Source organism: Bombus terrestris, chromosome 2 (genome assembly GCF_910591885.1).
Source record: "Bombus terrestris chromosome 2, iyBomTerr1.2, whole genome shotgun sequence".
Classification (NCBI taxonomy): domain Eukaryota; kingdom Metazoa; phylum Arthropoda; class Insecta; order Hymenoptera; family Apidae; genus Bombus; species Bombus terrestris.
Window position 1 is genome coordinate 12,860,744 of NC_063270.1, and position 26,531 is coordinate 12,887,274.

At 33.6% G+C, this 26,531-nt stretch overlaps 2 protein-coding genes and 1 long non-coding RNA gene across 19 annotated transcripts; 2 read left to right on the forward strand and 1 right to left on the reverse strand.

Annotated features, from left to right (window-relative positions):
• The first annotated feature begins 390 nt into the window (after positions 1–390).
• Positions 391–5,125, forward strand: LOC125386382. Its single transcript, XR_007226474.1, has 2 exons — positions 391–2,023; positions 2,181–5,125. It is a non-coding gene; the product is annotated as an uncharacterized LOC125386382 (long non-coding RNA).
• Positions 3,835–21,273, reverse strand: LOC105667074 (glutathione S-transferase 1). 16 transcript variants are annotated; one of them, XR_007226463.1, is made up of 11 exons: positions 19,758–20,038; positions 17,142–17,472; positions 15,689–16,964; positions 13,903–13,964; positions 13,591–13,737; positions 13,449–13,507; positions 13,230–13,374; positions 11,676–11,843; positions 8,826–11,595; positions 8,334–8,487; positions 6,558–6,609 (listed from the first exon to the last, which is right to left on the reverse strand). XR_007226463.1 is itself a non-coding variant. In XM_048412380.1 (8 exons), the coding sequence occupies exons 3-8, from the start codon at positions 6,551–6,553 to the stop codon at positions 4,097–4,099; spliced, it is 669 nt and encodes a 222-aa protein (XP_048268337.1). In that variant the 5' UTR covers positions 6,554–6,609; positions 8,334–8,487; positions 8,826–9,981; the 3' UTR covers positions 3,835–4,096. The 16 variants fall into 16 exon arrangements, 5 of the variants coding, with proteins under 5 accessions (XP_048268337.1, XP_048268344.1, XP_048268340.1 ...); XR_007226464.1 differs by lacking the exon at positions 19,758–20,038 and adding an exon at positions 17,699–19,741; XR_007226465.1 differs by lacking the exon at positions 19,758–20,038 and having other exon boundaries at positions 17,142–17,372; positions 17,452–19,741.
• Positions 10,916–26,526, forward strand: LOC100650592 (tryptophan 2,3-dioxygenase). 2 transcript variants are annotated; one of them, XM_048412353.1, is made up of 8 exons: positions 10,919–11,052; positions 22,865–22,904; positions 23,183–23,352; positions 23,829–24,031; positions 25,356–25,715; positions 25,788–26,037; positions 26,113–26,206; positions 26,289–26,526. In XM_048412353.1, the coding sequence occupies exons 2-8, from the start codon at positions 22,876–22,878 to the stop codon at positions 26,458–26,460; spliced, it is 1,278 nt and encodes a 425-aa protein (XP_048268310.1). In that variant the 5' UTR covers positions 10,919–11,052; positions 22,865–22,875; the 3' UTR covers positions 26,461–26,526. The 2 variants fall into 2 exon arrangements, with proteins under 2 accessions (XP_048268314.1, XP_048268310.1); XM_048412357.1 differs by lacking the exon at positions 22,865–22,904 and having other exon boundaries at positions 10,916–11,052.
• Positions 26,527–26,531: the final 5 nt, after the last annotated feature.

The window sequence follows — 26,531 nt, forward strand, 5'->3', positions numbered from 1 at the left end:
AAAATGATGAAATTAATTATCGTTCAAAAGAAGGAAAGTATCAGACCGAAATTTATGCATTATCGTCATACAGAATAAACACTTTGCGTTGCGCGATACATCAAACCACGTTTTTCACCGATTAACTACGTCACGACTTAGTTACATAATACTAATTTCCAGAATATACTTAAAATGATCGGTTTGCGATTTTTCATAGAAATTTTAGAAATTTTCAATGGTGCATCTTTGAGAATTTGATTAATTTTTTTGCAGTAAATGAATAAAGGTTGTTCTCCTTGCATTATATATTTTTTTATACACACCATTAACCATAAGCATTGGAGCATCTTCTAATCGTTATATTTATTGAAAAATCCTAACAAATTTTACTGTATTTAAAATTTTACATTACAAGACGTATATGATGCGAATAAAATAACAGATTTTTACTAAAATAACTGGCGAGTAAAACCAGTAAAAAAACATTCAATTTGTACCAAATACATATTAATAGATCTAGTAGCGTACTAGTAGATAATATCTTAATACTTATGGTCGGTACTTTCATGGTGGCTTCAAGTTTTATGCGTTATAACCAATCATGGAAGTAAGATCTTAAGAATACACTAACGTACATCTAATCGCGATCCTTCCTACATTCTCATTGGCGAATTTCTCATTATTTTCTCTTTCACTCTCGTCACTATGTACCTAAGATCTACCAGTGTTTCGTTAACAATTGCCATTAACATCGTATAAATCAACATCTATCGTAACGAATATACGAAAAACGAACCTCTCTTCGTTCCAAATATCAGTGAAAAACTGTGTGAACCAGTTCCAGACAGCATTTCAAAGAATTTCTTCGTTCGACAGGAGCAGATGGATCGAGGATTTTCGTGCGGGGACTTCGCCAAGAAGTTGATACGATCTTCTTCGTAGAACGATTTAAGCGATCGTTCGTTTATCGTATTTTCCGAAGCAGTATATAACAAGAAAAATATTGATCGACGGGGAAATATTCGATCGAAGCGAATCGAAGGTTGTCCAGGCAGGAACTAAATAGATTCGAGAAGACTTGGAGTGTGTAATTGAAAGTGTTTTTGCCACGGGATGGTTCAGGTATGTAGAGATGACTTTAAGGGAGATAGACATCACAGAAGAAAAAAAAACGAACAACCGCATCTCCTCGTTAATATCCTCACAGCGTGAAGAGAAATAAATGGCTCAAAGGCGATTCCTCTGTGGTTCGTAAATATTCTCGCGTCTCTAATATAAAGAACGCTACGTGGAAGGGAAACTGAAGATGCTTGATTCTTTCCTTCATCTTCTTTCTTTTTCTTTTTTTTTTTTCTTTTCGGAAACGGTAAGTCCATTCTGGTTGACTGAAATGAGATTCTCCTCTTTTTTCTACTCTTTATCAGTCACGGGTGGTAATCCTATTAGCGGACACGAAAGAGGATAGCGGATTTCCACGTAACCGAATCGACAATCCTATTTATCTGTATTTTTTAAGCCGCATAGCTGAATCTAAAAATACGAAGCACGTGGTATTTAAAAAACGAGAACCAAAAAGCGAGAGAACCTGTCCGACCAGAGCTCGCCCTCCGCGTCCTATTTCGTAGAAATCGAGAATGCCGGGGCTGCATATGCGTTGCATTATACCGACGTAGTATCGGGCGATGCGCTGACTATATCAGAAAGTAAAGAAATGGTTGCATGAATTCATGCCAAGGGGAGATCCCACTGAAAAGGAAGAGTGAAAAACCTGTCTCCGTCGTTATATCGACAGTTACCTAATAAATATAGAGAGAGGCAAGAAGCAAGAAATAGGTAAAGTATGACGCATTTGCGAGACGACTAAACACGGTAAAGGAAGAAGTGGTGGCTAATTAATCGACTTCTCGTGCAACGCGTGCATTTCCCGTAATCACGTTGTTTTCCATACAGTATCCACGCATAGAAGACAATGAAAGTGGTCGTTTAGACAGATCGGCGATATTACAAAACGTGCAGTAGTTGAGCGTATTAACCGAACAAGGTAATAATTTCTTTACTTATCGATCTTCCATGCCTGAATACATTGCTACTGAAAATAAATTACATAATATTTTATATTTGAAAAGATTAAAATCAGTCTATTTCAAATCGGTGTGTCTCCGTTAATTTTCAATACTTCACGATTATCGAAATTTTAGAAACCAACTGGAAACAATCAGATTCTCGTCGGTGGTTCTTCCAAACGAGATTGGTCGATTCTTGCGAAACTTGGAACTCGTTCAGTTCGATTCCTCGAAACCACCTACCGAGTGCAATAATCTAGACAAAACGTAGATTCCGATTTGCAGAGATCACGTTGATTCGCATCTATTTTTGGACGAAGCAACGAGAAACAGAATGTCTCATGCGCATTCACTGTGCCATATACGAGATTGGTCTTAAATCTGTGCAAATCTACAAAACAAATCAATATATAAAATCAAATAATGCTAAACAGAAAACCTAACGATTCATACCAAGTTATTATTATTGGTATTATTTCTTGCAACTTTCTATCAAACGTATGATGCACCGCGGTGTAATGATGAACTATTACAAATGTAGTCGCAACCAGTTTCAATGGAGTAACAAAAAAGAAGGCAAAAAGACGTTCGTCCGTGCCATAAACAGGTTCAATGTCAGCGATTGCGTAGGTTCCATCAAACCGTTGCCAACACAGTTTTGACCTGTCACTGTAAACCATGAATTTTCTTGATTACCAATTAAACCAACCTTCCTCGTTTCCATTTCCGCATACGTCATAACGGCACACAATTTCGTGAAACTCGAAACTCCCAAGTTGATTTTTCGTCTGCCGTACAAATAATTATGAAACAGATGAAAATGAAACGTCTCGAATACTAATCGAGAAAATGGATATCAGCCACGATTTTCACGGCTACGAAACGGCGTAAAGGCATAACAAAATCTGATGAAAGCTTGCAATTTATAGATCCACTGTGTAAACGTATCCAGAGTACAGAGCAAACAAGACATGTCGCAATAATCATAGATACGCGAATTAAAGGACGTCAGGCCCTCGATGATATTGTCTCGGCGATGATGGTGACGACAACGTGTAATATTTTGCTTCTGACAACGCCTCTTCTTCGACCCTCAACGCCAATCGTATCTTGAGCCATACTGACTCTTTGACATGGTAAGGTAGAGTTGTTTGAATCGCCTAACATCTCGAAATTCAATCTTGAACTTTCCATAATATATTGAACTTTTCATAATGTAATTAATCTAGTTGAATATTATGAGACACGACTAGTCTTTAATATAATAATGAAAGAGTGTAAGTGTAGAAAATATCGCGTGTACTTTAGATCCAGCAAGACCAAAAAATGCGGTGGAGTATAATTGTACGAATCCTCTAACATTCTTTTGTTTATCTATCGACCTATGTCGCATTGATAACAACGGAGAAATTCTATGGCTCGCAATCGTTGCTCCTTGTGTGGTCTTCACGGTCGAATGTCGATCATGTGACCATACAAATATCCTTGATAACACTAGAAATCAGAGAAAAAGATACAAAAGGAGTATCGCAAAAAAACAAAAGTGAAAATACGCGAAAGAAAGACACATTAATCAGAATACGAGTTATCTACCCTTCCGGGAAACATCGTATCCGGTGAATGATATGCACTGCATGTTGACAATAATGAAATGAGACCTTCGCTCGAGCGTTACTGCACGCCATTCGACGAATAATGCGTCGCTAATTAAACGACATTTTGTTTACGTTTTTTAAGTGAAGCTAAGAGAGAGAGAGAGAGAGAGAGAGAGACTTTAAAATGAATCTGGTATAAGTATATATGTATTTTTATTCGTATTTATCATACAACTATGTATATAACAAATTATAGCAGAATTACAAATTTAAAAAATGATACATAAGAATTAAGAAAAAATTGCTAGAACTTCACACGTATTATCAAATCAATCATCTCACTCTTCCAGTCTGACTATAGATATATTTATTATATCAATATATATATATATGTATATATGATACTTATTTATCTATAGATATATATATATATATATATATAGCTATTTTATATATTTAGGAACTGGGAAGTGCTGCACGAATAAGAGCATGTAATTTTTTAAGCCCTGGTACATTGCATTCATTGTAGCTCGATATTTCATCCTCGCAACTTTTTATCCAAGCCTTTACATTTGGATATTGATCCATATCCATCAGAACCTAGAGAAAACATTCGGAAAGAGGTCAACTGATTCTCGAAACGTTGTGATATTCGTTTTAATAAACATTGAACAACTTACAGAGATACTGCTGGCCACAGTTACACAACTAATATCCGCGAGAGTGTAAGATTTGCCCACCAACCATTTCTTGCCTTCCAGAAGCTTATCCAAGTACGAGTACGCTTCCTTACATCCGTCCAACATTTCTTTGGAAATAGAAGACTTTTGTCCCAACATTATCGGTACCTATGACAGTGAAGTGTTACAAATAACATAAAAAGGAAAAATATATAAAGTGTAAAAAATGTAAGTTCGAATGAACGAGGAAATAAAAAAATTATAAATATTCCGAATTAATGATGTGGACATCATCAGCCTGTGAAATTATCTGTCACTGCAGAAGGTTTACGTCATGAGCAACTGCGTTATAGTGTGCACAACATCAAACTTCCGGACGCACATTTATTTCCAAGGGTCAAAGTTAATTCGTATAACTTCTAAGTCCATGTACAACGCGCGTGTTATACTATAATCAACCGTACCGCATGCTTACAACATTAACGCTATGGCTTAGATTTAGGTTTTTAGTGTGAACTCTCAGTTTCTAAAAAGAATCTGTATATTTTCCTAAATTTATTCCCATATGTTGCTTTCACCTTGGCTTATTAATCCCCTGGATTTCTAACTAGAAACGTCATATAGTGATCGTTCGAAAATTTGCTTGAATTCGAGAAAAACATTAAAAAAATCATTATTCATATACATGACTCTCGTTTCTCTCTCGTGATTCTCTCAAATATATATCAGTGATTCTCTTAAAACATTAAAAGCCTTTTTTAGTCCCTCGAAACCGAAACAAGATTGAGTCGTAAAAAAATTCGAAGGTCATAGCAAAATTAATATAATCCTCTATTTTCAATTTCCTGCCGAACAGAATCTTTCATCTTTTTCTCCAACTCATATAAACTTAACCAAAAACGCGCTTCTTTCTCCTGTTCGGAAAGCTTAAAACTTGCTGTAACACTAATTCGGCCCTGCTACTATTTAAAAGAGTATATGTATAGAAGTACACGTCCGAAAACAAGTCGCTCGTAGTTGGCCCATCGCGAACAAAAATGTGCAGTTAGCCGACTTTATTAGGCGCCGTAAGAGGTACATAGGATGCTCAAGAACTTCCTGCCGGTATCACATAATGCTCCTGCGCGTACATACGCGCGGAAAAGCGTATCGCATTAACCTCCTTTCGCGCGACTTAATCGGCCGCGCCGATGGCCGCCTTTGTCTACTGCAACACCATCGATAGGAGTGCACGAACTAAATGCAACTATGTAAATACATAACGCAAGCGTTTCCTTCCGGTTTGTTTGAAAATCTGTAGCGCGATGAAATTCTTTTATCTTACTATACGAGTCGTGATGAAAGTGAATCTGGAAAACTGGCCTTTGAATGTTTGACTATACAAGTATTAGCAATCACCATTGTTTTATACGTGCAACGGATTTCCCAACGATGGGAAAAACGTAAACCGATGACACAATTGGATAAGATGACAATAAGATGTGAAAAATCTGACATACAACAAATAAACTTCCCCACTCCCCTCGGTATATACACGAACAACGAATTACTCACTATAGTGTGTTTCACAAGAGGGAATAGTGTCGCTGCTTCGATCATGAGATACTGATTAACCAGGGCTCGTACCTGGAGATCTTTCGGGTACAGAGAATAATCATAATCTGACAAATCATCAATGATATAACAGGAGATAGCGTGACTGAAAAGAAATCGATGCTAATTATTAAATGAATACATCAAGAATTCAAGCTAGAAGATATAAAAATGTTTCACCTATCCATAAGAACATATCCGCGCTCTTCCATCACCGGAATCGTGTGCAAAGGATTTATCTGGTAAAAAAAGTTAGAAACAAGTAGAAATTTGAATTCCATTTTAACGCGTTTCGTTTATTGGAAAGAGTTGAATTTTTTACTTTTAAAAATTCCTCTGATAGATGTTCCTTCTTAGCCAGGTTAATCTCGAGAAACGTGACGTTCAGCCCAAGTTCCTTAATCACCATTAGAACGGTACGACAGTGTGGACTAATGTCATTTTGGTATATGGTAACTTCCGGCCACTCCTGTAACAATAATTCATCTTTTACACATCCTGATACATCAGTATACTTTCAAGAGAAAATAATATCTTTACATCGATTTTATATAAAGTAATGCTCGTGTAACGTAATGTAATTTCAAATACGTGTAAGGAGAGTGCTAAATGGTTATTTTAAAAAACAACTCACTTTCATTTTCTTAAATGTATTATGCGAAGATGTAGACCTCTTGATGTTCTCTCAGCGACTGGCTAAAACAGATAATCGATGATTCGGTATTGGAGAATATTTTGATCATCGGCGCTCGGTTCGCCGCGATGCCGATGCCTGACACGAATTCTCGAGAGAGGTTTCCGCGTCTTATCGCCCGATATATGTAAATGACGGGAACCAGGTATCTGTGTGGAATCTATTAGGTGTTGGTCCGATTTCTGTAACGTAACGTAATACATACGTATCTGGTATATATGTACCTCTTTTCTCACTTCCTGCTATCCTTCTTTTTCACGTATTGTTACACATATACAATAGAATAAAAATCACCTAACCATAGCAATAATAATCACGATTCTATTCGTTTCATCGATTTCTACGCTATCCAAGTACACGTTAACGACCTTAACTGCAGTTCCGATTTTTACCTCCTACGTTGCTATGTACTAACAAATAACTTTTTCTATTTTTTCTAAACTTTTTTATAATTTCAAATTTCCTCCAATATCTTCGTACTTCTGCATTACAGTCGCGCAAAGTGTTATTCAAATAATCATCTTTGCCCGTTCAAAACCATGGCAAGGAAATAAATAAGTACAAGTCATTGCCGCGAATAAGCATTAATTCTCGAGAGATTGATAATTCCATCCGTTAATTAGACTGCGAATTTCTATACAATTTCATATCCCTACGCAGGAAACTAAAGAAATGGTAGATATGTACTAATTTATCTATATAGTACAGAATAGAATCTACGTACTAAGAATTATGACGGATACTCCATTCGCTGTATCTCTAAATTCATCATAAATGCATATATGATGTTGTATGGATGTATGCTGCGATTCATAAAACAAGAAACATTATCTATTCTGTTCTAATTAGAAAAATATACACGTATTCAAGTTTGATGTTCTCTTTATCCGTAACTAATACGGATACTACTAGATACTAATTGTCAACGAAAGTTGAGTTATATTATTTCCATATTAAGTCATATGATATACGTTTAAAATTAACCGAGTACCAAAATGAATTTGGAAAGTTTCTTTATTTTCTTTCGTATCTTTTCACTTTTATTCGACGCGAGTTCCATGTTTCACACGAAAGTTTTAGAAAATTGAGTTAGGAAATTTGACGAAATAAAATAAAAGCAGGTATGTATGTGTTTATTTACCGGATCAGACCTCTGCCCTTTGGAGTCTCCATGGCAAAACAAAAATATCGCAAATGACTTTTTCTTCTTGAAATTAAATAAAAGCATCTTATTTAAATATTCATGCTACATATATTTAATATTCACACGTTAGATTATATTATACAAATATAAATAAATATGTATATATAATATATGAATATTAAATATATATATATATTGCTGTTTTCTATATTCAGAGGTAGGATCACAATAGCTATTATTTTATACCTTGGATAAATCTATCACGCCGTTCTGTGCCAAAAAAACCTTTTCTGCACATTTCTACATGGATTAGGGATAAAAAAACAGAAGAACATCTTAAACCTATTGATTGAATCTATCGATTGTAACTAGAACTATCTTCTAGTTACTATTTCTTGTAACTAACGCATCTGTATATGGATAGTGAGCACGAACTCACATTATCATTTTCAACATATATTTAATTATAATATTTAAGAAAACGTATTTCTAATAAACGAACCTATCAACATAACAGCGTTATATAGTCGTTATGATACATAATTCGATATTATCACGTGATGACTTAGTAACGATACTTACTCAAGAGATATATAAACAGCGTCGTCAACAGCTACAGACTGTCTGCAATAAATAATCGTGCTACATGTATACATGAGTAACTTAGTAACCTTCAATACTTCAGTTTAGCGATCCTGTTTATCGGATTGTACTCCTTTCAGAAGTAAACTACCAACTGTAAATATTTAAGGACGAGTTATTTATTTATCTTCTATTATAATCATACTACATGTATATATAAGTAACATAGTAACGTTCAACACTTCAAGTTGCCTATCCTGTTTATCGGATTTTACTCCTTTCAGAAGTAAACTACCAACTGTAAATATTTAAGGACGAGTTATTTATTTATCTTCTATTATAATTTAATTTGATCATCTTCGACGCACTTACATTTTTTCCTTGAAAACAATTTTTTGTATATTAAACATTTCTTCCTTTTTTCTTAATTTCAATACAAGAATAAAAAATTGACGTTTAATATGTAAATCTCATAATACAAAGATCTCCTACCTTTCTAAACAAATGTAACGATTGTTTGCGCTTGCGTTTATGGCCGGCAATGTACATTACATACAGACCAAGTTCATCGTGTCTATGGAAATCAAATGTATAATGTATAATGTAACTACGGTTCACTAATTTTCTCACGAGATACACGTAAATAGTTACTGTAGTTGATCGTTCTCGATCCACTGAAAGTATTCTACTGCCTGGTTAACTGACCAATTTAACAAGAGAACATCTACACGATGAATTCTGTCTCAACGAGAAACGAATAGAGAGATAATATGCGACAGCAACCTTGCCAGTTGACATTGTTAAGGTTCTAAAGTTAGTAAAAAGACAAACATTCGTTTGATCATTTCGAGGATGAAACAGATCGTACACAGCAGAATTTCATTTGAACTAACTGATGAAAATGTTAGAAATATTTTGCAGATATCTTTTATAAATATAGGTATACCCGTTATACGTGCGATATGCGAAACTCTTGACAATTCATTATCATTGTTTCGAATCAATTATCGCGTTTATATCGTTAAAGTTTTCGATAAGTTCGAAAATACGTGGCCGTGAAATTTTTCAATGATTCGCTGAGCTGGTGTATCTGATCACCATTTACTGGAACGAAATTTTAATCGAACTTCTTCGATTATATTAACTTGCGAGTAGCTGCAAAAAATATTTGCATCCATCTTAAATAGCTCACTTATCTTTTGTGGTAGGAAAAAATATTAATAGAAAAGAATATTCGGTATGAAGGGGGAAATATGTTGATAGTCAAAAATATTTTCTCGAGGCCACTTTTTTTCGAGATTTCAAGGTTATCGAAGTATCTTTAAATGATACTACATATAATCATTACAACAGTCTTGTAACTGATAAGAAAACAAATTCGACGATACGTTATTCTTGGTACGGCACTGGATTACATATCGACAACGAATATAACCGAGCATAATTTCAAAAGCGTTACAAATTCGTAACACAAAATAATCTGATAAATGAGGGCAGGGTCAATGTTACGCAATGTTCCATTACTCTCCGCAATACGAAAACTATCGATGTTCTGACCGTTTACGATAACACGTTGATAGATAGCGGAAGAAAAAGCAATTAATATATTACGAAAGATTAACGATCCCATGAATTAAGAATATTTCAATACTCTAGAATACTGTAGAAATATCTGTAGAAATATCTACTCGGAAAAATATTTTCGATTCCTATAATTTGCTAAACAAGTTAACAATAAAGAGATGTGAAAGATTAATTTCATAAATTTGTCACTCAATTACATAATTTGCGAGATCTATCGTCTCGATCATGCAACTATGCTGATTTAAAAAGTTCATTTTCGCGACACCTGGCATTCACATGTCTATTTATGACTATTAATTTCGGAGCAGGTGAACGAATGCCATTTTTGTTTCTAACAGTAGTACAGGTAGATTTTGCATTATCGATCAAAACATATATAAGCATATCGTAGAATAACAAGATGAATTTCGCAATTTATGAAATCGTTCATAATTCTGAATCATTTTAGTTATTATGCCATCTTTAATATGATTAAAGACCACTTATCAATGATGAAACTCCTAATTTTTATATATTCGATATTTCGATGATCGATATTCTGTAATCGCGGAAATAAAAACACGTGTAATAGAAGGATCGGCTTATCGATTAAAAAACTCTATTCCTTCTACTCATATATACATACATGATAACCCGTAGAAAACAAAATTCTTCTGTCAATAATCAAACGAAGTGGTGTAATAACATTCTTCGCAGATACTAGAATGTTTATAGATAGCTTTCTAATATACAAAAACAGGCAAAGAAGCTTAATCAACAATCAATCGTTCATTCACGTGCCGTCTAACTTGGAAATATAAGACCGATAGTTTCGCGAGTCGGTGGTCATTCAGTTTGTTCAGTTGTGGCTCAACCACCTAGCTGACAACATGTATCCGTTTATGTTATTTGCAACTGAGTGATGCTCGTTGAAACTTGATAAAATGTCATCCTGAATTGAGAGCTTGCCTAAAGTGAACTGTTAGCATTGTAATTTATCGTGACATTTATTTATAGTTCAACTTTTAATTGTTGCTTCTAAGTGACATATTATCTTCATGTATAAATATATTACAATTCGACAAACAGAATTTGAAGCAGGCGTGATACTTTCGGTAGAATAAAAGATGGCGTGTCCCTTATCAGGTGGTATTGCGTAAGTAATCTTTTAAAAATATTTTCTTGTTATATCGAATAATGCGTCGCTAATTAAACGACATTTTGTTTACGTTTTTTAAGCGAAGCTAAGAGAGAGAGAGAGAGAGAGACTTTAAAATGAATCTGATATAAGTATATATGTATTTTTATTAGTATTTATCATACAACTATGTATATAACAAATTATAGCAAAATTACAAATTTAAAAAATGATACGTAAAAACTAAAAAAAAATTGTTAGAACTCCACACGTATTATCAAATCAATCATCTCACTCTTCCACTCTGACTATAGATATATTTATTATATCTATACATCTATATATGTATATATGATACTTATTTATCTATAGATATATATATATATATATATATACATATATAGCTATTTTATATATTTAGGAACTGGGAAGTGCTGCACGAAGGCGAGCATGTAACTTTTTAAGCCCTGGCACATTGCATTCATTGTAGCTCGATATTTCGTCCTCGCAACTTTTTATCCAAGCCTTTACATTTGGATATTGATCCAGATCCATCAGAACCTTGAGATAACATTCGGAAAGATGTTATCTGATCCTCGAAATGTTGTGATATTCGTTTTAATAAAAATTAAAAAACTTACAGAGATACTGCTGGCCACAGTTACGCAATTAATATCCGCGAGAGTGTAAGAGTTGCCGACCAACCATTTCTTGCCTTCCAGAAGCTTATCCAAGCACGAGTACGCTTCCTTGCATCCGTCCAACATTTCTTTGGAGATAGAAGACTTTTGTCCCAACATTATCGGTACCTATGACAGTGAAGTGTTACAAATAACATAAAAAGGAAAAATATATAAATTGTAGGAAATGTAAGTTCGAATGAACGAGGAAATAAAAAAATTATAAATATCCCGAATTAATGATGTGGACATCATCAGCCTGTGAAATTATCTGTCACTGCAGAAGGTTTACGTCATGAGCAACTGCGTTATAGTGTGCACAACATCAAACTTCCGGACGCACATTTATTTCCAAGGTTCAAAGTTAATTCGTATAACTTCTAAGTCCATGTACAACGCGCGTGTTATACTATAATCAACCGTACCGTATGCTTACAACATCAACGCTATGGCTTAGATTTAGGTATTTAGTGTGAATTCTCAGTTTCTAGAAAGAATCTGTATATTTTCCTAAATTTATTCCCATATGTTGCTTTCACCTTGGCTTATTAATCCCCTGGATTTCTAACTAGAAACGTCATATAGTGATCGTTCGAAAATTTGCTTGAATTCGAGAAAATCATTAAAAAAATCATTATTCATATATATGACTCTCGTTTCTCTCTCGTGATTCTCTCAAATATATATCAGTGATTCTCTTAAAACATTAAAAGCCTTTTTTAGTCCCTCGAAACCGAAACAAGATTGAGTCGTAAAAAAATTCGAAGGTCATAGCAAAATTAATATAATCCTCTATTTTCAATTTCTTGCCGAACAGAATCTTTCATCTTTTTCTCCAATTCATATAAACTTAACCAAAAACGCGCTTCTTTCTCCTGTTCGGAAAGCTTAAAACTTGCTGTAACACTAATTTGGCCCTGCTACTATTTAAAAGAGTATATGTATAGAAATACACGTCCGAAAACAAGTCGCTCGTAGTTGGCCCATCGCGAACAAAAATGTGCAGTTAGCCGACTTTATTAGGCGCCGTAAGAGGTACATAGGATGCTCAAGAACTTCCTGCCGGTATCACATAATGCTCCTGCGCGTACATACGCGCGGAAAAGCGTATCGCATTAACCTCCTTTCGCGCGACTTAATCGGCCGCGCCGATGGCCGCCTTTGTCTACTGCAACACCATCGATAGGAGTGCACGAACTGAATGCAACTATGTAAATACATAACGCAAGCGTTTCCTTCCGGTTTGTTTGAAAATCTGTAGCGCGATGAAATTCTTTTATCTTACTATACGAGTCGTGGTGAAAGTGAATCTGGAAAACTGGCCTTTGGATGTTTGACTATACAAGTATTAGCAATCACCATTGTTTTACACGTGCAACGGATTTCCCAACGATGGGAAAAACGTAAACCGATGACACAATTGGATAAGGTGACAATAAGATGTGAAAAATCTGACATACAACAAATAAACTTCCCTACTCTCCTCGGTGTATACACGAACAACGAATTACTCACTATGGTGTGCTTCACAAGAGGGAACAGTGTCGTCGCTTCGATCATGAGATACTGATTAATCAGAGCTCGTACCTGGAGATCTTTCGGGTACAGAGAATAATCAAAATATGACAAATCATCAATTATAAAACATGCGATAGCGTGACTGAAAAGAAATCGATGCTAACTATTAAATGAATACATCAAGAATTCAAGCAAGACGATATAAAAATGCTTTACCTATCCGTAAGAACATATCCGCACTCTTCCATCACCGGAATCGTGTGCAAAGGATTCATCTGGTAAAAAAAGTTAGAAACAAGTAGAAATTTGAATTCCATTTTAACTCATTTCGTTTATTGGGAAGAGTTGAATTTTTTACTTTTAAAAATTCCTCTGATAGATGTTCCTTCTTATCCAGGTTAACCTCGCGAAACGTGACGTTCAGCCCAAGTTCCTTAATCACCATTAGAACGGTACGACAGTGTGGACTAATGTCATTTTGGTATATGGTAACTTCCGGCCACTCCTGTAACAATAATTCATCTTTTACACATCCTGATACATCAGTATACTTTCAAGAGAAAATAATATCTTTACATCGATTTTATATAAAGTAATGCTCGTGTAACGTAATGTAATTTCAAATACGTGTAAGGAGAGTGCTAAATGGTTATTTTAAAAAACGACTCACTTTCATTTTCTTAAATGTATTATGCGAAGATGTAGACCTCTTGATGTTCTCTCAGCGACTGGCTAAAACAGATAATCGATGATTCGGTATTGGAGAATATTTTGATCATCGGCGCTCGGTTCGCCGTGATGCCGATGCCTGACACGAGTTCTCGAGAGAGGTTTCCGCGTCTTATCGCCCGATATATGTAAATGACGGGAACCAGGTATCTGTGTGGAATCTATTAGGTGTTGGTCCGATTTCTGTAACGTAACGTAATACATACGTATCTGGTATATATGTACCTCTTTTCTCACTTCCTGCTATCCTTCTTTTTCACGTATTGTTACACATATACAATAGAATAAAAATCACCTAACCATAGCAATAATAATCACGATTCTATTCGTTTCATCGATTTCTACGCTATACAAGTACACGTTAACGACCTTAACTGCAGTTCCGATTTTTACCTCCTACGTTGCTATGTACTAACAAATAACTTTTTCTATTTTTTCTAAACTTTTTTATAATTTCAAATTTCCTCCAATATCTTCGTACTTCTGCATTACAGTCGCGCAAAGTGTTATTCAAATAATCATCTTTGCCCGTTCAAAACCATGGCAAGGAAATAAATAAGTAAAAGTCATTGCCGCGAATAAGCATTAATTCTCGAGAGATTGATAATTCCATCCGTTAATTAGACTGCGAATTTCTATACAATTTCATATCCCTACGCAGGAAACTAAAGAAATGGTAGATATGTACTAATTTATCTATATAGTACAGAATAGAATCTACGTACTAAGAATTATGACGGATACTCCATTCGCTGTATCTCTAAATTCATCATAAATGCATATATGATGTTGTATGGATGTATGCTGCGATTCATAAAACAAGAAACATTATCTATTCTGTTCTAATTAGAAAAATATACACGTATTCAAGTTTGATGTTCTCTTTATCCGTAACTAATACGGATACTACTAGATACTAATTGTCAACGAAAGTTGAGTTATATTATTTCCATATTAAGTCATATGATATACGTTTAAAATTAACCGAGTACCAAAATGAATTTGGAAAGTTTCTTTATTTTCTTTCGTATCTTTTCACTTTTATTCGACGCGAGTTCCATGTTTCACACGAAAGTTTTAGAAAATTGAGTTAGGAAATTTGACGAAATAAAATAAAAGCAGGTATGTATGTGTTTATTTACCGGATCAGACCTCTGCCCTTTGGAGTCTCCATGGCAAAACAAAAATATCGCAAATGACTTTTTCTTCTTGAAATTAAATAAAAGCATCTTATTTAAATATTCATGCTACATATATTTAATATTCACACGTTAGATTATATTATACAAATATAAATAAATATGTATATATAATATATGAATATTAAATATATATATATATTGCTGTTTTCTATATTCAGAGGTAGGATCACAATAGCTATTATTTTATACCTTGGATAAATCTATCACGCCGTTCTGTGCCAAAAAAACCTTTTCTGCACATTTCTACATGGATTAGGGATAAAAAAACAGAAGAACATCTTAAACCTATTGATTGAATCTATCGATTGTAACTAGAACTATCTTCTAGTTACTATTTCTTGTAACTAACGCATCTGTATATGGATAGTGAGCACGAACTCACATTATCATTTTCAACATATATTTAATTATAATATTTAAGAAAACGTATTTCTAATAAACGAACCTATCAACATAACAGCGTTATATAGTCGTTATGATACATAATTCGATATTATCACGTGATGACTTAGTAACGATACTTACTCAAGAGATATATAAACAGCGTCGTCAACAGCTACAGACTGTCTGCAGTAAATAATCGTACTACATGTATACATGAGTAACTTAGTAACTAACGCATCTGCATATGGATGCAAATTCCAATGATTCCCTTTGGAAAAATCTCACGAATATAATGATGGCGGTTGTCTATATGCTTCGTGCGACCGTGGAACACTGGATTTTGAACTAAACAATTATGAACAATGGATATTGAACATAAGCAGATGCCATGGTTATATCCAATTGATATAAATCCAATTTTAATTTAGCAGCTAAGGCCATTATAACTCTAATGGAAGTTAATCGTGCCACGGGAGCGAAGGTTTCATTGTATTCAATACCTGGTTTTTGAGCTAAACCTCCCGCTAATAATCTTGCTTTTCTGCGTTCAACTTTTCCATTTTCATTATATTTGGTGTTTAAAGCCCATTTTGATCCAATTGGAGATCTATTCACTGGACATTTTACTAATTCCCAAACGTTATTTTTGATCAAGCTGTCATATTCCTTTTTCATGGCTTCTTTCCATTTTTCTACATGAGGTCCAGATAATAATTCATCTATTGGCTCAGTCTAATTATAATTAACTAATTGTACCGTTTATTGATTAATTGGGTCAGTTTTATAAATTTTCCTTGGTCTACCAACATTTCTTGTTTGTATTGTTTGGCCTTCCTTGGCCCCTCTTGACCACAAATCTATCTTGAACACAATTTTCATTTTGATTCATGTTTTCACCATCATCATGTTCTTCCTCATGAATCTCTTCTGAGATTTCTTCGTCAAATTCTTGACTTATCAGTTCATATTGAAATTGTTCAAGTTCATTTTCAGTTTCATCATTGTGATACTGAATATTTCTTAAAAAAGAAACATCTCTACTTATTATGACTTTTCATTTACTTGGATCCTATAATCAAATGCTTTTAATTCATCAGAATATCCAATAAAAATACATTTTGTTGATCTTGCTTCAAATTTACTTTTATCGGGCCGCTTATTTAATACATAAACTTCAGTACCAAAAATTTTAATTTGATTCACATTTGGTTTCCTTTTATGCCAAATTTCATATGGTGTTTTACCATGAACTGTTGGGCACCTATTCCTAATATATGACGCCATATTACCAGCTTCCGTCCAAAATTGGATAGGTAACTTTGTCTGGATCAACATACATCATATCATCTCCACAATTGTTTTATTCATTCGCTCAGCTACTCCATTTTTCTGAGGTATATGGAGAGTTGTAAATTCCCTGTAAATATCACAATTTTCCAATTCATTTGTTAAATCCTTTCCTAAATATTCCAAACCATTATCAGTTCTGAAAGTTTTTATCTTTTTACCCATTTGTCTTTCAACTAAAGCTTTAAATTTCCAAAATGCCTTTTTAACTTCATCTTTTGTCTTAAGGATATACACATATACAAACCTTAATGTGTCATAAATAAAGGTAGCAAAATACTTTGCTCCACCCAAAGATGTTTGTCTTATAGGGTCACGTACATCAGAATGTATCAGTTCTAATATTTCCAACATTTTTAATTCAGTTCTCTTTGGCATTGGGGTTGCTGCCTGTTTGCCTTTCAAACATATTTTGCAAGTATTCATTTTATTCAATCTTACGTTAGGTAGGCCATTTACAATATTTTTATTTATTAATCTTCAAAAATCAGATTCATTTAAGTGTCCATATCGATAGTGCCAATCCATAAGTGTATTTCTGTTTTCATATACCATACCAATATATTCGAATTTTGTATCTACAATATATAAATCCTTTTTATGAATAGCAGTAATAACGATTTCATCTTTTTTTCCAAATATTGTAGCCATTTTATTTGCAAATACAATCCCTTTTCCATTTGCTGTAACTTTTGATACTGAGATCAAATTTGCTTTTAATTCTGGTATATATAATGCGTTTTCCAATCGAAATTTCTCAAGTTTGTTTTTTATATAACTAAATAATTATTGCAGTACCTTTACCTTTGATTTCAGCTAATTTGTCATTCGTTAATTTTACTTTTTGATTTTTTATTGGCTCTATGAATTCAAAAAGTCGTTGGAATAAGACCTGATTTCTCGTTTTATAAAGCAATATTTTACAAGTCTTGAAAATGTAAACAATTGGAAGCATTCGAATTATTGCAAAAACTGAAAAGGATACCAATGGAATGCTCTGATATCGAGGATAGTGAATTCTCTGAGTGTGAAGGAAGTAAACCAGGGGAAAAAAATTGAAATTTGTAATGATAACAGTAATAGTGACATTAGTGACAAAGAAAATGAATCCTCAGAAAGTGAGAAAGAGAACATTTTGAATGTACGCAAAAGACGTGCTCGGATGCTTTCAAGTTCTGAAAGTGAAACTGAAAGTGTACAAGCTAGTCCAAATGAAATTGCCGTAAACGGAACTAAGTGGGAAAGAATTCAAGAAGGGTCAGCTTCTGGGAGATTACCCTTGCACAATATATTCAAAGACACAACCGGCTCACGAGATATGCAAAAAAAGTATCATGAAAGATAAAGTAATTAGCGCACTTTCCTTACTGATCGACAGCCATATGTTGCAACATATATCTTGCACCGAATCAGAAGCCTCTCAAGTTTTGGGTAAAAAATGGATTCTTACAGAAACAAAATTGAAAGCATTCCTTAGAATATTGTACGGGGAGCATACGAAGCGAAAAATTTGAAACTTTCATATTTGTGGAATACAAAATGGGGACCAAGCTTCCTTTCCAGCACAATGAGTCGAAATGAAATGAGTTGAAATATTGACATTTATTCGATTTGACAAAAAGATGATAGAAGTCAACGTTTGAAAAATGACAAATTTGCACTAATATCATCTGTATGGGATAAGTTTATTGAAAACAGCCAGAATTGCTATAAACCTAGTGCAAACATGACAATAGACGAGCTACTTTTCCCAACCAAAGCCAGATGCAGATTTACGCAATATTTACCGAATAAACCCGGCAAGTTCGGAATTAGATTTTGGTTGGCATCTGATATTCAAATAAAGTATGTTGTAAATGGATTTCCTTATTTAGGAAAAAGCGAAAAGGACCTACCTGAAACGGTCTAATTTTATAATAAAACAAAATTTGGGGTAGATATAGCAGACCAAATGGCAAGAAAATATATCGTGAAATCGGGATCAAGAAGATGGCCACTTCAAGTATTTTTTAATATTTTAGATTTAGCTGGCATAATTTCCTCAATTTTATATAAGAAAACCACAGGTGAGCAGATATCCAGAAAAGATTTTATGTTTCAATTAGTAGAAGAACTTGCCGCTGACAATGTTTGCAAGAAATGCACACAGAAGAAAGCTTACGTTTATAAGAAATGTGATGAATGATAAATTTTGTATCTAATAATTTAAATTATATTTGTATTTTATTTATTCTATTACGCTTATTGCGCTTATTATTGTATTCTTATATTATACTTCTTATATTTACCAATGAAAATTTATTTTAACATTCTTATTACCAAAAGTTTTGGTACTGAATATTCTTCATTATTGTACTTATTGTTATTATTAAAGTTATTATATAGTTTTTATGATCTCAGAACATGGAGTTCCTTTTGTAAGATAATAAGAGGTCAATAAATATAAAAATATTCTACTATTACGTATTTTTTAAAGACCGGGCATTTCGACCGACTTTGGTAAAGATTGGCTACGTTTCAAATGCCGGTAGCTCTAGTATTGCCGCCATTTGCAATTTCCACGCGTCGTAATTTTCTTTGTTTACCCTTTCAATACTTAAACTCGCCCCGCTCAACATTTTTGTGTTCTTTTGATAACTATATTAGCACGTAAGCAATTATTATTTATTCGATAAAGCGCCCTTATGATATTCAACAATGAATCATCGATCACGCACTTTTTTCTTTCTTTTTTTAAGGTTATCTTCTGCGCTCCTCAATATTACTACTATTAATAATATTTTCAATAAAAATAATAACTAACTATTGAACCTGGGCCCTTTCTATATTCAGAGGTAGGATCACAATAGCTATTATTATATACCTTGGAAAAATCTATCACATCGTTCTGAGCAAAAAAAAACTTTTTTGCACATTCCTACATGGATTAGGGATAAAAAACAAAAGAACATCTTAAACCTATCGATTATAACTAGAACTATCTTGTAATTACTATTTCTTATAACCAACGCATCTGCATATGGATAGCGAGCACGAACTCAAGTTATCATTTTCAACATATATTTAATTATAATATTTAAGAAAACGTATTTCTAATAAGCGAACCTATCAATTTAACACCGTTATATAGTCGTTATGATACATAATTCGATATTATCACGTGATGACTTAGTAACGATACTTACTCAAGAGATATATGAACAGCGTCCGCAAGAGACTGTTTGTAATAAATAATCGTACATGTATATATAAGTAACATAGTAACCTTCAACATTTCAAGTTACCTATCCTGTTTATAGAATTGTACTCCTTTCAGAAGTAAACTACCAGCTGCGAATATTAAAGGACGAGTTATTTATTTATCTTTGTAGAGATCAGAAGTAAACTACCAACTGTAAATATTTAAGGACGAGTTATTTATTTATCTTCTATTATAATCGTACTACATGTATATACGAGTAACATAGTAACGTTCAACACTTCAAGTTGCCTATCCTGTTTATCGGATTGTACTCCTTTCAGATATAAATTACCAACTGTAAATATTAAAGTTATTTATTTATCTTTGTACTCCTTTCAGAAGTAAACTACCAACTGTAAATATTCAAGGACGAGTTATTTATTTATCTTCTATTATAATTTAATTTGATCATCTTCCACGCACTTACATTATTTCGTTGAAAACAATTTTTTGCATATTAAATATTTCTTTCTTTTTTCTTAATTTCAATACAAGTATAAAAATTTGATGTTTAATATGTAAATCACGTAATACAAAGATCTCCTACCTTTCTAAACAAATGTAACGATTGTTTGCGCTTGCGTTCATGGCCGACAATGTACATTACATACAGACCAAGTTCATCGTGTCAATGGAAATCAAATGTATAATGTATAATGTAACTACGGTTCACTAATTTTCTCACGAGATACACGTAAATAGTTACTGTAGCTGATCGTTCTCGGTCCACTGAAAGTATTCTACTGCCTGGTTAACTGACCAATTTAACAAGAGAACATCTACACGATGAATTCTGTCTCAACGAGAAACGAATAGAGAGATAATATGCGACAGTAACCTTGCCCGTTGTCATTGTTAAGGTTCTAAAGTTAGTAAACAGATAAACATTCAGTTGATCATTTAAAGGATGAAACAGATCGTACACAGCAGAATTTCATTTGAACTAACTGATAAAAATGTTAGAAATATTTTGCAGATATCTTTTATAAATATAGGTATACCCGTTATACGTGCGATATGAGAAACTCTTAACATGTCATTATCATTGTTTCGAGAGTCAATTATCGCGTTTATATCGTTAAAGTTTGCGACAAGTTCGAAAATACGTGGCCGTGAAATTTTTCAATGATTCGCTGAGCTGGTGTATCTGATCACCATTTACTGGAACGAAATTTTAATCGAACTGCTTCGATTATATTAACTTGCGAGTAGCTGCAAAAAATATTTCCATCCATCTTAAATATCTCACTTATCTTTTGTGGTAGGAAAAAATATTAATAGAAAAGAATATTCGGTACGAAGGGGGAAATATGTTGATGGTCAAAAATATTTTCTCGTTGCCACTTTTTTTCGAGATTTCAAGATTATCGAAGTATCTTTAAATGATACTACATATAATCATTACAACAGTCTTGTAACTGATAAGAAAACAAATTCAACGATACGTTATTCTTGGTACGGCACTGGATTATATATGGACAACGAATATAACCAAACATAATTTCAAAAGCGTTACGAATTCGTAGCACAAAATAATCTGATAAATGAGGGCAGGGTCAATGTTACGCAATGTTCCATTACTCTCCGCAATACGAAAACTATCGATGTTCTGACCGTTTACGATAACACGTTGATAGATAGCGAAAGAAAAAGCAATTAATATATTACGTAAGATTAACGATCCCATGAATTAAGAATATTTCAATACTCTGTGGAAATATGTGTAGAAATATCTACTCGGAAAAATATCTTCAATTCCTATAATTTGCTAAACCCGTTAACGATAAAAAGATGTGAAAAAATGAATTTTATAAATTTGCTACTCAATCACATAGTTTGCGAGATCTATCGTCCCGATCATGCAACTATGCTGATTTAAAAAGTTCATTCTCGCGACACCTAGCATTCATATGTCTATTTATGACTATCAGTTTCGGAGCAGGTAAACGAATGCCATTTTTGTTTCTAACAGTAGTACAGGTAGATTTTGCATTATCGATCAAAACATATATAAGCATATCGTAGAATAACAAGATGAATTTCACAATTTATGAAATCGTTCATAATTCTGAATCATTTTAGTTATTATGCCATCTTTAATATGATTAAAGACCACTTATCAATGATGAAACTCCTAATTTTTATATATTCGATATTTCGATGATCGATATTCTGTAATCGCGGAAATAAAAACACGTGTAATAGAAGGATCGGCTTATCAATTAAAAAACTCTATTCCTTCTACTCATATATACATACATGATAACCCGTAGAAAACAAAATTCTTCTGTCAATAATCAAACGAAGTAGTGTAATAACATTCTTCGCAGATACTAGAATGTTTATAGATAGCTTTCTAATATACAAAAACAGGCAAAGAAGCTTAATCAACAATCAATCGTTCATTCACGTGCCGTCCAACTTAGAAATATAAGAGGGATAGTTTCGCGGGTCGGTGGTCATTCAGTTTGTTCAGTTGTGGCTCAACCACCTTGCTGACAACATGTATCCGTTTATGTTATTTGCAACTGAGTGGTGCTCGTTCAAACTTGACAAAATGTCATCCTGAACTGAGAGCTTGCCTAAAGTGAACTGTTAGCATTGTAATTTATCGTGACATTTATTTATTGTTCAACTTTTAATTGTTGTTTCAAAGTGACATATTAACTTCATATATAACTATAGAACAATTCGACAAATAGAATTTGAAGCACGCGTGATATTTTCAGTAGAAGAAAAAATGGCGTGTCCCTTATCAGGTGGTATTGCGTAAGTAATCTTTTAAAAATATTTTCTTGTTATATCGAAATCTATGTAATGCTTGCTAATTCTTGATTTAAATGATGAAATTGTACATTCCTTCGACAATAATCATTTTTTCGATTTGAGAATAAATAATCGTCAAAATTAATCGTTGTGCGAAATGATATCTGACATTTTGAATCAAATAATTTCCGTTACATTTTGAATTGAATATGGAGTGCTTTAAATAACATATAAATTAATGAATTTAAATTTAACGATAAAATTAAATTATTTGTTTTTAGAGAAGATCATGAGACTGATCATCAAGAGACTGATCAGTTGGCCGAAGGTTCGGGTATGCTTTACGGTGAATACCTTCGATTGGATAAAATCTTAACCGCACAAAGGTTACTAAGCGTCGAATACAACAAGGAAGTGCACGATGAGCATCTTTTTATCATCACTCATCAGGGTAATAATTTTTATCGTTGTAACATTCGTAACAAATTATGGACTATATTATGCAACAGAGGTTTGACTTTATTTATTTGTATCAAAAATTAATTTCCTGTTCCTCTATGGTAATATATGTAGCATATATTACTCATGCCATTAAAAATTATTTCAGATACTATACTGTCATTCTTAGTTAAATTATCTTATCTAGCTTCTTTATCGTTTTTCAATATATGTTCCAATATTTCATGATACTCGTTTTTTTTTTAAATAATGTTATAGATAATAGAAATTAGATATTTGCAATTGAATGAAGAAGGATAAAGATAGCACAAGAAAAATGATGAAAGATCAGTTTTCTACGAAACGGTGTTTCAAATAATAATAATAATTGATATATTCTTTTTAAGTAAAAAGGGTAATACACAAAATTTAATTTGATAAAAAGAATGACTACCAAAGGAATTATATTTTTCTATCTTTAATCCATAGCGTATGAACTCTGGTTCAAACAAATTATCTACGAATTGGACTCGGTCAGAGTACTTTTCAACTCCGAACCAAGCAGCTATGATTTCAATGGTACCTCTAACAATCTCACTGCTCTCCAGAAGACTCGAATTTCCCAAGTTCTGAACGAATCAAGAACGCTGGAAATCTTGAAGAGATTAAACCGCATCGTTCTCATATTAAAAGTAAGCAAAGTCGGAAATCCTTGAGATAATCCTATCTCATGGATGTAACGATGAAAACGGTAGAACGATAAAAGATTGTTTAAATAATGAGGAAAATAACGGTAAATAGGTTTCCCGCGCAACGCGCACATCGTCGGGTAATCCTATATTCTAGGAAAAGAAGGCCAGTGGCCATATGTTGACAATGACAGTGATGGAAGGAATGTGAACGACCCTTAATCGGAAGCCAATTAGAGCATTGATACTTATGACAAAGGGTGCTTCAACGTTACATCTAATCACATTTCGAACATTACCCTTCAAAATTGGCATACGTGCTACTTTACAAATCACAAGTAGAAGATACTACAAAAAATATTTAAAACTTTCAAGACACGATAATACGCAGATGGCAACACGCAGAAACAGACGTATTTTCAATTAATCAAATAACGAAAACTTTTATATTTATCAAGTAAATTCAAATAATCAAAGAAAAAATGAAAAATCAAGTCCGACTTGCGCTAATAGGATTTGTTCTCTGTAAACTCACATTTCTTTCCCTTTTACAAATCATCTGTTTTAAAAACAATATTCTTTAAAATATTGTACGCTTTTCACGATTGTCGTATAACCAATATCACATGAAAGTTTACTAAGCGGATCAAGGTTCTTAGCAATGCGACACTTTTTCATTACTATCACTTTTCTCCTCCTCTTTCATGCCGGAATAAGAAAGACTGTGGGAACTGTAGAAATAACAGTGGGATCTAAGTAAGTTAATACCGCTGGACGATATGCGACACCCCGCACTGACATGCATAGATCAGTTAGGCAACAAGCGCATTGGCGCTCTTTCCATACCACAGAATACAGGTGTGGTTACCACATTTTCTTTTCTCGTTCTGTTGAAAAATTATATAGCAGGGTTAAGTAAGTGGGATTTAATACGGAATACAATCGTGTCCTTTTAGAACTGCTATTCAAAATGATGTTTCCACCAGAAACCATAACGAGACTAGTATTTGAGTTACGACCATATTCAATGTTATTGATTTTTTATTTCCCTTTCATGTCTATATTTTTAAATTTGATTATTAGAATAGCTGTAAAAGAATTATTACTATCTTAACGATTATTTCTTCCTCGTACGATAGGAGCATAAACGCGGAAACCATATAAATGCAAGTACGGTTGCTTAGGCGTAGACTCGGTAAGATCGATTGAACGTCTGTATACAAAGACAATAGATAGACCTTAAAGGTGTACATATATTCGATATTGAAAATGTCTAATATCCAAAAGATGACATTCTTCAATATTCATACGAATATGCATCTTCCAGTTGCTAGTGGACCAAGTAACAATTTTGGAAACCATGACGCCACTGGATTTTATGGCATTTAGAGAGTACCTATGCCCAGCTTCGGGTTTTCAATCGCTACAGTTTCGTTTATTGGAAAATAAGTTGGGTATAAAACAGGAGCATAGAGTCAAGTATAATCAAAGTTACGCCAGAGCATTCGGAAGGGATCCAAAAGCTATCGAAGCGATTAAACGTTCGGAAGATGAACCTAGTCTCAGTTGCCTTGTTCAGAAATGGTTAGCAAGGACACCGGGTCTAGAACCTCATGACTTTGATTTCTGGGGGAAATACAAAAAATCCGTCGAGGAACTCCTCGTCGAGCAGGAGCAACTTGCTCAAGTAATCATTTGCTTTACGTATGCAAATAATTTTATTTTGGAGAAGCACTAATGCTCCTCATTGTTTTCATAGAAACATGCGAAGGAACAAGACAGAAATTATCATTTGGCAAATGTACGTTCTCGGAAAGCAGTATTCGAGACGATCTTCAACGAATCTCTTCATAATGCGCTCGTATCTCGAGGAGAGAGAAAATTCGAGTTCGGCGCTCTTCAAGGTGCGGTGATGATTACGTTATACCGCGACGAACCAAGGTTTAGTCAACCTCATCAAATTTTGACCGCATTAATGGATATCGATTCTCTAATTACTAAATGGAGATGTAAGAAAATGTATTTACTTGATCTAAGCATTTTATAAGTGAGTAAAATACTTGAATTTCTTTTTTGCCCGCCAGATAATCATGTTCTGATGGTTCAAAGAATGATTGGTTCCCAACAACTTGGAACCGGAGGATCTTCGGGATATCAATACTTAAAATCTACTTTAAGGTTGGTATACTTATTTATATGTTTTCATGAAAAATATTCTAAATGACGTGTTTCATTAATAACATATATTTTTCGTTGATAGTGACCGGTATAAAGTATTTTTAGACTTATTTAATTTGTCCACATTTTTAATACCTCGCCATATGATTCCGCCGTTAACGAAACAAATGAAGACAAAATTATCCATTGACTGTAACGGATGGAATCCTGATGATAATCAAAACAATTCTGGATGTACAGTGGATGATACATAGAAAAATAAGGCTTGATACCATGAATGTTAAGATACGTAAATAGGATGGGTAATGAAGTATCAAACGCATAA

Excerpts from the sequence above, each read along its gene's own strand:
- LOC100650592 (XM_048412357.1), top strand. The coding sequence starts at position 11,024 with ATGGCGTGTCCCTTATCAGGTGGTATTGC. Across the intron at positions 11,053-23,182 it reads CCCTTATCAGGTGGTATTGC|AGAAGATCATGAGACTGATC; the intron begins GTAAGTAATCTT and ends ATTTGTTTTTAG. Across the intron at positions 26,207-26,288 it reads TACTTAAAATCTACTTTAAG|TGACCGGTATAAAGTATTTT; the intron begins GTTGGTATACTT and ends TTTCGTTGATAG.
- LOC105667074 (XM_048412387.1), bottom strand. Across the intron at positions 6,020-6,093 it reads GGATATGTTCTTATGGATAG|TCACGCTATCTCCTGTTATA; the intron begins GTGAAACATTTT and ends ATTTCTTTTCAG. Across the intron at positions 4,241-4,320 it reads CTGTGGCCAGCAGTATCTCT|GTTCTGATGGATATGGATCA; the intron begins GTAAGTTGTTCA and ends TGTTTTCTCTAG.